Source organism: Triticum aestivum, chromosome 6D (genome assembly GCF_018294505.1).
Source record: "Triticum aestivum cultivar Chinese Spring chromosome 6D, IWGSC CS RefSeq v2.1, whole genome shotgun sequence".
Taxonomy (NCBI): Eukaryota; Viridiplantae; Streptophyta; class Magnoliopsida; order Poales; family Poaceae; genus Triticum; species Triticum aestivum.
Genome location: NC_057811.1, coordinates 122,378,096 through 122,390,153, shown reverse-complemented (window position 1 = coordinate 122,390,153; position 12,058 = coordinate 122,378,096). Strand labels below are relative to the sequence as shown.

General features: G+C 48.3%; 2 protein-coding genes across 2 annotated transcripts; one reads left to right on the top strand and one right to left on the bottom strand.

Moving 5' to 3' along the window:
• The first annotated feature begins 463 nt into the window (after positions 1 to 463).
• LOC123144018 (protein SINE1) lies at positions 464 to 3,383 on the top strand. The gene is made up of 3 exons (XM_044563026.1): positions 464 to 671; positions 1,107 to 2,541; positions 2,648 to 3,383. The coding sequence occupies exons 2-3, from the start codon at positions 1,174 to 1,176 to the stop codon at positions 3,200 to 3,202; spliced, it is 1,923 nt and encodes a 640-aa protein (XP_044418961.1). The 5' UTR covers positions 464 to 671; positions 1,107 to 1,173; the 3' UTR covers positions 3,203 to 3,383.
• Positions 3,384 to 3,479: 96 nt separating this feature from the next.
• LOC123144017 (pentatricopeptide repeat-containing protein At4g14850) lies at positions 3,480 to 8,397 on the bottom strand. Its single transcript, XM_044563025.1, has 3 exons — positions 6,687 to 8,397; positions 5,048 to 5,540; positions 3,480 to 4,391 (listed from the first exon to the last, which is right to left on the bottom strand). The coding sequence occupies exons 1-2, from the start codon at positions 8,354 to 8,356 to the stop codon at positions 5,075 to 5,077; spliced, it is 2,136 nt and encodes a 711-aa protein (XP_044418960.1). The 5' UTR covers positions 8,357 to 8,397; the 3' UTR covers positions 3,480 to 4,391; positions 5,048 to 5,074.
• Between the last annotated feature and the right edge of the window lie 3,661 nt (positions 8,398 to 12,058).

Below are 12,058 nucleotides of genomic sequence, written 5' to 3'. Positions count from 1 at the left end.
CTTATGAGCTCGAGCTGAGAAGGACACTTTCGAGAATATGTATGCTTTTTACTAAATTTTGTCGACCATGAGAGTAGAATAGAATACCCTCAAAATGAAAAAATGAGAGTAGAATAGAAGCAGTTTGCCGGTTGTCCATCCGGACGCTGGAGCCCGTGAGCCCGGTCCACGTACAGTCAGTGTCAGTCAATAGGCTCCGCCATGGCTAGGACTGTAATTTCCACGCCCCCAAATTTCAAAATTTCCGCACCTTCCGCGCGTGCTGCGCGTCGTCCGTTCGAAACGCCCAGTGTTGTACTGTTGACGCACCAGCTCTTCTGCCCAACCCCGTCACTGAGAAATGGGACCAGATGGTGCACTCCTGATTTCTACTCCACTGGGTCTGACGGGCCAAGCGTGAGAAAAGTAGGAGGCTGACCACTGCACGGGGAATCCCAATCTTAACACCCCTCCCCATTTTAGCCTCCGCATCTGTCGAGACCCACGCTCCCAGTTCAAATCTTGAGAGAGAGAGAGAGAGAGAGAGAGAGAGAGAGAGTTTTCTGCCACACGCTCCCTCTCCAGTTCAAATCTTGAGACTTGAGAGAGAGCGAGCGAGAGAGAGAGAGAGAGAGACACACACACACACACACAGAGAGAGAGAGAGAGGCCTTGCAAGTTCTTCAATCCAGGTCAGTTCAATGCTGGAGCATACTGCTCCCCTCTTTGCTGGTCTTGTTCTGCATCGATTCCTCGGTCTTTTACTCTTTCTTCATTGAAAAGGGAGGGGGATTTGGGGGGTAGAACAGTGCGCGCTGTGTAGTTTAGTTAGTCGCGATTGGATTGCTGCTTCCTGAATCCTGACGCGGCCATGTGAAAGTGGGGCGGAACAATGAGTCCCCCTCCAAAGATTGTTTCTTGTTTCTGAAAATCTGACATTCATTTCATGATTTGGTGTTTATGGCACTACTTTATGGAGTAGTACTAAATTCCGATATACGTAATCTTGTAGGAGTATATGTTTGATGAATGCTAGGGCCAATTTGCCGTTACAGCTGTTTACTTATGCCAGATATATGAGGGAAAGATGCCAAATTTTTCGCCTGAATCTTTGGTTTGAATCACAGGTCCAGCGCGCCGGAAGCGGAAGCTGCTGCATTTTCCTGTCCCGGGAAGGCGAGAACCACCAACCCAATGGGCCGGAGCCTGAGCCCGCTGCTCCGGCAGGAGCTGGAGAACCTGGACAAAGACGCCGACAGCCGCCGGAACGCCATGAAGACGCTCAAGTCCTACGCCAAGCAGCTCGACTCCAAGTCCATCCCCCACTTCCTCGCCGAGGTCTCCGACAACAAGCCCCCCGGCCTGCCCTCCGGCGAGTTCACCATCTCGCTCTACGAGGTGCTCGCCAGGGTCCACGGCCGGAACATCGTGCCGCAGATCGGCAACATCATGTCCACCATCACGCGCACGCTGTCCTCCAGCGGCGGCTCCTTCCCGCTGCACCAGGCGTGCTCCAAGGTGGTGCCGGCCATAGCGCGGTACGGCATCGACCCCTCGGCGCCCGAGGAGGAGAAGGCGCGCATCATCGCCTCCCTCTGCAAGCCCCTCTGCGGCGCGCTCATGAGCGACCAGGACGGCGCGGCGTCGGGCGCCGCGCTCTGCCTCAAGGCGCTCGTCGAGTCGAGCAACTGGAGGTTTGCGTCCGGTGAGGCCGTCAACGAGGTCTGCCTGAAGGTCGCCGGGGCGATGCACGACAGGTCAACCCGGTCCAATGCGCACATGGGCCTGGCAATGGCGCTTGTCAAGCACAACGGCCTGATTGCAGAGGCGTATGCGAGGTCCCTTGTGCGGTCTGCCCTGCAGGTTCTTGACGGCGACGCCGCGGAGAGCAGCTCCCAGAAGCGGCTCTCGGCGATCCAGATGATCAATTTCTTCATGAAGTTTGTCGACCCCAGGAGCATATCCTCGGAGCTTGGCAAGGTGGTGGATGTCATGGAGCAATGCCAGAACGACCGCATGCCGTTCGTCCGAGGCGCCGCGTTTGAGACGTCACAGACTGCCAAGAACATTGCTGCGCAGAAGGGGTCGAGGCACGAGGTCACCACGAGCCCGATGGTAGGCTCCAACTTCCAGAAGAGAAGAGAGAAAAGCCCATGCAGGAGCCTCTGGAATGCCAAGGGCAGCAGCCCTGCAAGCTCCACCATGTCTGCTTCACCGGTTCAGTTCCAGTCCCCTGAATCACAGGTGGTAGACTCAACCATCATGTATGGCAGTAGTACGCTCACTGAATCGCCCATCTCGATCGGGCAGTCTTCTTGCAATTTCGATCAGAGCCGGCGCGCAAACAGGAGGTTATGGAGCAATGATGGTGTGGATGTTTCTCTCAAGGATGGCCTGTTCATTAGGTTCTGCTCAAACGGCAAGTGCCTTGAAGATGACTTGGGGGAGGTTTGTGACAGCGAAGTAACCGATGCCGATTTCGAGTGCACTGGCACATTCACAGGATTTGTTTCAGCTAGCCCCAACAACGCCTTATCAAGAGATGAGACCCCCGGTCCGCAGGTACACATAACGAAATGCCTATACTGCTTCAGTTTTGATTCGAAAAATATTGTGTGTGTACATCAATTGACCTGTTAACTGACTTTGTTATTTACTGTTGTTCTAGGCTTCTGAAAGGCCGATCAGCATTGATGATGTGAAGCTATACACGACACCGAGAAAGCTTCTCCGATCTCTCCAGAGTTCATACGACTTCGACTCTGATCGCCACAAGGAAAAATCAATTATGAAGCTGAACTGCTCATCATCGTCATCGTCGTCATCATCATCACCACCATCAGATCAGGAACATAAGGAACTAACAGAGTCATCTGAGGATATGCAATCTGAGCATTCTGAGAGCAAGACCGAAGAGGGGAGCAAAGAGACTGAAACCGCTGCTGATAGGCCTAGCGCTAAGGGTACTATGGAGATTATCTGCAATGAAGATAAATCAGGTCTGTCTAGTACTGAAGTTGAGAATACAACCTGTGAAGAATCCTCTGAGGTTGAATTCAAGGAGCTGGATGTTTGTGTGAAAAGAAGCAGAGGGAAGACCAGGAAGTTCAAGACAATATTCGGTTGTCTTTCGAGCATAATCATTATCGTTGTCGCAATCATCGCTGTGTTAATTAGGATAGAAGACAGTTCTGAGGATTATGTTGGTCTAGTCCCCACTTGATGTCTGTAGGTATTCCTACTGTTTAAGTTATTGCATTGTTTCTACTACCACAGTAGTGGTGGTTAGCTGGCCTAATTATTTTGCAGTCATTAATCTTTGTATGACAGCAAACCCTTGATATGCTTGTTGATTTTGTGTCTGTGATGTGCTTATAAAGTGTTGTGTTCCTGTGCTGAAGCAATTACTTGACTTTCTTAAATTGATTTAGTTTGCCAGTTTACATTTCTGGAGTCTGCTACTACATAGTGCATTATTTTACAGATACATGCCACTGATCTTTTCATCAAAATTCCGAAGTACCATATCCCACAGTTGATTGTAAAAATACATGGAACTGAAATGTTTGCATTCTGGTTTTGCTTGATTGTTCTGAAAACATCAGAGACAGCTAGATGCAAAAGTAAAAGAAGCAGATAGCCAATGCCTGAAGTTTCTAAAATCTTGATCCTGCCGGCAAACACAATCACCCTCTACTCCATCATGAAGAAAGTGATGGGATGGTCGGAGACGAACTCGTTGCTTGGTGGCTTCCCAGTACATTGTATGACCCCAATTATGATCATGGCCGCCTCAGTTCCTTCTTCGTCCACATTGACGACTGCTTGGTGCACACTCTTTCTCAGCAATGTCGGCCGCCTGTCGTGGTCCTGGCACATTGGCACATGCTCGGCAGGTCGTCTCGGTAGCGTGAGCCCAAGCAGATGGAGGTCCCATTTCAAGTTTACCTCGAATTAGGGCAGACCAACGGTTGGCGGCTGCCGTCTTGGGTGTGATGCTGTACAGGTACTCCAGCCTTGCGGTACACTGAATAATGCGTGTTGTCCGCGTCAGATGAAGCCTCGCCGGCCGCAGCGCCTTGGCTGTATTGGTATGGGAACATGGGTTCGTCGTCTCAGTCATGCCTGTAAGGGAGCTTCAGGACCTTGAACCCGTTCATGGATGCGCGTCGTACATGGGCTTCCACATGACCTGTGCATCAAACGCGGCTGCCATCAAGGCATCCAGCCAGTGAAAGTGCCCAGCCTCACCCGGTGTGTCTCAAGCATACTGCACCACACCACTTGGCCTTGAAGTAGACCGTGTGGGCAAGCACGAGGTCGAGGTCGGTGCCGCCAGAGATGATGGAGCCGATGAGATTTTTCGTGGCAATCCTCACCCAGCTCTTGATCTTCTCCGCTGTTTCTTCTTGCTTCATAAATTAGTTACAGTAAACCAAATCAGAGAAAAATTCATTCATAGGCCATTTTCGTCAGATAAAGCAAGGGAGAGCGGTACTTCACAACCATGTTCAGACAACAAAACTGGATCAACAAAATGGAATCACAACAAAGTTGATGTCATCCTTTAATACAGTAGGTGCCACTTTTAATGAACCACCAATATAGGTGAGCATTAGTTTTCAAATTGAGAAAAGGAGCGCTTGTCCTTGTTTTTGAATAAGAAACATAATAATTACCTCCTGTTTGAAGAATTTGTCCAAGTAGTTCTCTCGATGCTGCAACTATAATAGTAATACAAAAACATGCATTGGTAACTTGAGTTTTCTACTGTAGTTATGCTGGATATTTGTAGTAACACTGAGATCTATTCCTCAATTGACCACTATACTTCTACTCCTCCGTCCGAAAAAGCTTGTCCCTCAAATGGACGTATATCTAGCACTAGATACATCCATTTGAGGAACAAGCTTGGGACAACCTTTTTCGGACGGAGGGAATACTTCTTTGAAAGTTCAAACAAAGGGAGTGATATACAATACATAAAGAAGTGAGCTAAAACATCATCGTTCTGGAGAAATAATTTATAATCTCATGCAACTATCCTACAAGAACAGATGTTGCATACCTTTTCTGTATCACATGGACAGAGTTTTCACCAGTAATCCTTGCATGAACATTCATACTGTTTAAAGTGATGAAACCTATTATTGTCCCTCACAATTATCTCTCTATCAACAATACCAGATATAAACTTGAAAGCTCGGTGACAATCCACACATATTCTCAAGTTCTTTGTGATCCTTATAGGTACACCAGGCGGAATGTGAATGAGTCCATAGGCCAGGGCAAGCTTCTCACTATGTTGAAACACCTCTGATTCTTTCTCTTCTTCCTCAAGATCATAAAGTGAATATTGTGTGTCTGGCATGTACCCAGAAGCTTGCATTTGTTTTTTAAGCTTGGCCAGTAATGCCCGGATCTCGCTATTCATCTCATGTTTGGTGTCCTTGGCATGGAAAACATGCACACCATTTTTCCAAGTGATCCAGCTACACCCTGGGTCTTTCTTGATTCCGACATCTTTCATCTCCTTCCTTACATAAGTTGCTTCTGCCCACCTGCACAAGTTCAGAAGATACACTAAATCAACAGTATGAATTGTGTGCTAGTGCATTGATTCTAAGGCTAAATTAAATTCCAAAGAATGGCATAATCTGGCAGATATCTCATCAAATGTTTAAAAAGGTATTAAAATATTGTTTTGTTATTTATGCAACATAGTGTGCAGATGTCCTCTCCCAGCAACCAAACAGGGCCAGCTCTGTTATTTCAGTTGATGAAGGCAGCCTGCAAGCTAGGAGGCGGTGCTAGCGTTTTTTGGTTAGATGCAGCAGTCTGCAGTGTATGGAGGCTGCCTCCAAGAGGAGATAGACAGAGAGAGCTTAGAGGCATGCATACATTGTGGATGCTCGAATAGGCCAAGAGATAAGAGCAGATAGTTTAATAACTAATATGTTCCAGAGTTAATGGAATGAAGAATACATGCGATCTACTGACAAGTTACGACACTCCACACTGATATGTGGGATTGTTAGTTTTGAGGTGAACTCTTTTAGGCATTGATATATGGCAGTATTTCTCAAAGCCTCAATATCACCATGAACCCCTAAAAGAAATTCAGAAGATACATTAAATCAACAGTATGAATTGTGTGCTAGTGCATTGATTGCAAGGCTAAATTAAGTTCCAAAGAATGGCATAATCTGGCAGATATCTCATCAAATGTTTAAAAAGGTATTAAAATATTATTTCATTATTTCCGCAACATAGTGCTTCGGTTAACATGAGAATGTTGCAGATGTCCTCTCCCAGCAACCGAACAGGGCCAGCTCTATTATTTTAGTTGATGAGGGCAGCCTGCAAGCTAGGGGGGCGATGCTAGCGGTTTTTGGTTAGAGGCAGCAGTCTGCACTGTGTAGAGGCTGCCTCCAAGAGGAGATACAGACAGAGAGAGCTTAGAGCATGCATACATTGTGGATGCTCGAATAGGCCAAGAGATAAGAGCAGATAGTTTAATATGTTCTAGAGTTAATGCCATGAAGAATACATGTGATCAACTGACAAGTTACGACACTCCACACTGATATGTGGAATTGTTAGTTTTGAGGTGAACTCCTTTAGGCACTGATATATGGCAGTATTTCTCAAAGAGTCAATATAATAATGAATCCCTAAGAGAAATTCAGTATGAGAATTACTTTTACCTGCCAGCTGATGCGAGCATGTTCGAGAGCAGCACGTGATTGCCAGAGTCCTGAGGGTCAAGTTCAAACAACTTCTCAGCTGCAATCCTTCCCAGCTCCGTCTTCCCATGCATCTTGCATGCCCCAAGTAGTGCTCCCCAGAGAGAAATGGAAGGTCTCATTGGCATCCTCTGTATAATCTCATAAGCTCGCTCTTCCATTCCTGCACGCCCAAGCAAGTCAACCACGCAAGCATAGTGCTCAGTCCGTGGTTCTATCCCAAACCTCTCCCTCATTGTCTCAAACAGCTCATAGCCTTCCTTGGTCAAACCTCCTCTACTGCAGGCTGTGATCACATTTACAAGTGTGATGTAGTTAGGTGCTGTCTCTCCACTCGCTATCATATCACTGAACACCGCAAGTGCGTTTATAGCATCACCGATGTTGGCATGCCCTCCAATCATCGCATTCCATGTGACAAGATTCCGCTGTGGCATATCTGAAAAGACATGTTGAGCATCTTCAACACCCCCACACTTGCCGTACATGTCAACCAATGCACTTGCAACAAAGATGTTTGCATCGATGCAAGAGCGTACAGCAACTGCATGCAGAGCACGCCCAAGGTCAAGGCCTAGCAGGCCTGCACATGTAGTGAGCACACTGGAGACCATGAAGTCAGTCGGCTCTTCCCCCGCCCTCCTCGCACCCAGGTACACAGCAAAAGCATCCTCCTCTGCCCCGTTCTGTGCATATGCAACAACCATGGAACACCATGATACACTGTTCCTGACTCTCATCGCATCAAACACCATCTTTGCCTTCTCCGCGCATCGGCACTTCCCATAGAAATCAACCATCGCATTCGACACTGAGACATCCATGTCAAAACCGCACTTGACCACGAACCCATGGAATTGTGACCCAGGCAACAGGAGCAGCGCCCCGGCACAGGCGTTGAAGAACGCACAGACCGAGACGACATTCGGCATCCCGCCAGCCTCCCGAAGCCCAAAGTAAGCCTGGACCGTCTCGAGGGGCCGGCCGTCGAGCACGGCGTTGGTCATCACTGCGTTCCACGCCACCACGTTTCTGTTCGGCATTTCCTCGAACAGGCGGCGAGCCAGGCCAAGGCGGCCGGTCTTGAAGTACATGTCCAGCGCGGCGCACGAGACGAAGGCGTCAGCGGGGAGGTAGCCGAACCTAATGGCGAGCGCGTGTATCTGCGGGCCGGCGGCGGAGCGAGGGGGCGCGGAGGCGGCGGCCTTGAAGGCGGAGGGGAAGGTGAAGTCGTTGGGGCGGAGGCCGAGGCGGAGCATGGCGGCGAAGGCGGAGAGGGCGGGGAGCGGGCGCGCGTGCTGCGCGGCACCGGAGATGAAGGCCGTGAATGACACGACGGTGGGGCTGGGGTCGGAGGCGAGGGCGGATGCGGCGGCCGCGGGGAGGTCGAGCTTGGAATAGAGGTTGACAAGGTGCGCGCAGATGAAGGGCGGGATGCCCGGCGACAGCAGCCTCAGGGCGCGCGCGTGCGCGGCACGGCCGAGCCGCGGGGAGCGCGACGCGATCGCGGCCTCCACCGCCGCCGCAAGGAGCTGGGGGTCCGCCGACATGGCCGCGCCCGCGCGCATTTGCTTGTTGATGAATTGGGCTTCTTTTCGCGCGCGCGCGGGGGAGAGCTGTAAGAGCATCATACAACCGGACCCGTACCAGCCCCCATCGCGCGGTCGGGCTTGGTACCCTCAGCCAGGCCCGCGCCGAATAAAATCAGCCTATTTGATTGCGTGGGCTACATCTATTTCCTGCTTCGTATGAAACTTGAAGCAGCTCTGAGCCTGCATCGAGTAGAACGGTTGAATCGGCAATTTTCATGAGTCAAGCCCGCTTGAGCCACAGGTGGGGAAGCACGGAAGACGATAGAACCTCTCATAACTTCTCACACTCTCTTCAGTCACCATCCGCGCTAGTTCACACCCACTCGCTTTCTCTTCCCTCACCGTCCCTTCGATGTCTTCGATGGGAGAGCCACCGTCACGCCACCCCCCCCACCCCATCATCGTCAGTAGCAACCCCATCCGGCGAAGGTGGATTGCCGGCCTCTCCTCTCCCGGCCACGATCTCACAGCGGTTCTCCAGGCGTCGTCCCGTTTCTACACCATGCTACTGCCACGGGCCAATGCACCGCCGCCGCCGCGCACTTCGGCTCCACCACCGGTGTCGGGCCTCTTCATCTTGGGCTCAACGACGGCGGGGTTATAAACCCCACTGCATATGACTTTGGCGGGCTCGGCTTATGGGGGTATGTTTACCCCCATTTGAGAGTTTTCTCCCCTGCGTCCGGTGCACGTGGGGAGCTTGAGGACGGCATACTCATCCTCCAAAGGCGCGTGACGAGGAGCACGATCACGGCCCTCGCAATGGTCGGTTCACATATTTTTGGGCTTTTGGTTGGAGTAGTTTGGATAAAAAAGCAATGAGGTCACTAGAGATCAAAGGGCCAATAGTTGGAATAGAATTCCTTGAAATCAGCACAAGGAGTGGGAGCTCTCTCCCAGAAAAGTGGATAGGACTTGTGTTTGCTTCGAGAGGCACTGATGGAGTGGGTGGGGGTATATATAGGTTGGACAAAAAATCTGACTGTTACACACACTTTTGCACACATCAGTGAGTCCGAGTGGAATGGCCCAGAGGCAACAGTTGGATTGCTTGGTCACACGGTGGGAAACTGATCGGTGGCTCTAAGAAGTGTTAACCTAAGCATTTTACACGCCTCGGTGTCACAGAGTGAAACCGTTCGGAAATTACAAACGTAGAAGGTTATAGAATATTTGTACATGTGCTTCGGTGAGTCCGGATGGGTTTCTCGGTGCGACCGATGCAACTAGGGTTTAGGAAAATGGCTATATCCGTGTGATTCGGTGACTCTGATAGAAATCAGTTCGGTGCGTCGGAGTTGCATTTATGGTTCGATATAGTGTGAACTTGTAAAGTAGCTAAGGTCTTTGGAGTTTGATCTCTAAGCACTTTGAGCAATGAACTCATCTTCTCAACCTCATCCCCTTTTGATAGTATTGGCATATATATGGACTTAATGTGATCTTTGATCACTTAAACACAAAACTAAGAGTCTTGAGGCTTGATCCAACACTTGTCTTTAGTTCTGGAGGGGTTCACCCTCACTTCCCATGTTGTACTTATTAGTTCAAAGCCATGTATGTTGGAATGAATTTCCAAAAACACCAAAGAGATTAGGAGCACTTTCACGCGGTGGTATGGTGTGCAGGCCTGTGGTGTCTTTGGGGTGGTGCAGTGCTGGTTGCGGGCGCCGTCAGGTGACGCGGTTAGGTGGTGGCGGTCTCTCTTCTCCTCGGTTCGAGCCAGTTGCACGCGCCCCCGTCCCGCACAGGTCAGCACCCCCTTTTTTGCTCTTGTACTGCAGATTTTCGGTAATTCCTATCCTCCATTAAATCACGTAATTTTAGAGGAAAAATACATTAGCATTGAACTACAATCGTTTTGGGGTTATGCATTAGAGACAGCTACATTCACGTTAAATAGGGCACCATCAAAATCCGTTGAGACGACGCCTTATGAACTGTGGTTTGGCAAGAAACCAAAGTTGTCGTTTCTTAAAGTTTGGGGTTGCGATGCTTATGTGAAAAAGTTTCATCCTGATAAGCTCAAACCCAAATCGGAGAAATGTGTCTTCATAGGATACCCAAAGGAGACAGTTGGGTACACCTTCTATCACAGATCCGAAGGCAAGACATTCGTTGCTTAGTATGGATCCTTTCTAAGAAGGAGTTTCTCTCGAAAGAAGTGAGTGGGAGGAAAGTAGAACTTGATGAGGTAACTGTACCTGCTCCCTTATTGTAAAGTAGTTCATCACAGAAATCTGTTCCTGTGACTCCTACACCAATTAGTGAGGAAGTTAATGATGATGATCATGGAACTTCAGATCAAGTTATTACTGAACCTCGTAGGTCAACCAGAGTAAGATCCGCACCAGAGTGGTACGGTAATCCTGTTCTGGAGGTTATGTTACTAGACCATGACGAACCTACGAACTATGAAGAAACGATGGTGAGCCCAGATTCCGCGAAATGGCTTGAGGCCATGAAATCTGAGATGAGATCCATGTATGAGAACAAAGTATGGACTTTGATTGACTTGCCCAATGATCGGCGAGCCATTGAGATTAAATGGATCTTCAAGAGGAAGACGGACGCTGATAGTAGTGTTACTATCTACAAAGCTAGAATTGTCGCAAAAGGTTTTCGACAAGTTTAAGGTGTTGACTACGATGAGAGTTTCTCACTCGTATCTATGCTTAAGTCTGTCCGAATCATGTTAGCAATTGCCGCATTTTATGAAATCTGGCAAATGGATAAACAAAACTGCATTCCTTAATGGATTTATTAAAGAAGAGTTGTATATGATGCAACCAGAAGGTTTTGTCAATCCTAAAGGTGCTAACAAAATATGCAAGCTCCAGCGATCCATCTATGGACTGGTGCAAGTATCTCGGAGTTGGAATATACGCTTTGATAAGTTGATCAAAGCATATAGTTGTATACAGACTTGCGGTGAAGCCTGTATTTACAAGAAAGTGAGTGGGAGCACTACAACATTTCTGATAAGTATATGTGGATGACATATTGTTGATCGGAAATAATATAGAATTATTCTGCAAAGCATAAAGGAGTGTTTGAAAGGAGTTTTTCAAAGAAAGACCTCGGGGAAGCTGCTTACATATTGAGCATCAAGATCTATAGAGATAGATCAAGACGCTTGATAAGTTTTTTCAATGAGTACATACCTTAACAAGATTTTGAAATGGTTCAAAATGGAATAGTCAAAGAAAGAGTTCTTGCATGTGTTACAAGGTGTGAAATTGAGTAAAGACTCAAAACCCGACCACGGCAGAAGATAGAAAGAGAATGAAAGTCATTCCCTATGCCTTGGCCATAGGTTCTATAAAGTATGCCATGCTGTGTACCAGATCTATTGTATACCCTACACTAATTTTGGCAAGGGAGTACAATAGTGATCTAGGAGTAGATCAATGGACAGCGGTCAAAATTATCCTTAGTGGAATAAGGACATGTTTCTCGATTATGGAAGTGACAAAAGGTTCGTCGTAAAGGGTTACGTCGATGCAAGTTTTGACACTAATCTAGATGACTCTAAAGTCTCGGTCTAGATACATATTGAAAGTGGGAGCAATTAGCTAGAGTAGCTCCGTGCAGAGCATTGTAGACATAGAAATTTGCAAAATACTTACGGATCTGAATGTGACAGACCCGTTGACTAAAATTATCTCACAATCAAAACATGATCACACCTTAGTACTCTTTGGGTGTTAATCACATAGCGATGTGAACTAGATTATTGAC

What these genes read in the sequence shown, in the direction of transcription:
- LOC123144018 (XM_044563026.1), top strand. Translation starts at nt 1,174, where the DNA reads ATGGGCCGGAGCCTGAGCCCGCTGCTCCGGCAGGAGCTGGAGAACCTG. An exon ending in ATGAGACCCCCGGTCCGCAG is followed by an intron (nt 2,542 to 2,647) that starts GTACACATAACG and finishes CTGTTGTTCTAG; the next exon opens with GCTTCTGAAAGGCCGATCAG.
- LOC123144017 (XM_044563025.1), bottom strand. Translation starts at nt 8,356, where the DNA reads ATGATGCTCTTACAGCTCTCCCCCGCGCGCGCGCGAAAAGAAGCCCAA. An exon ending in ATGCTCGCATCAGCTGGCAG is followed by an intron (nt 5,541 to 6,686) that starts GTAAAAGTAATT and finishes GAACTTGTGCAG; the next exon opens with GTGGGCAGAAGCAACTTATG.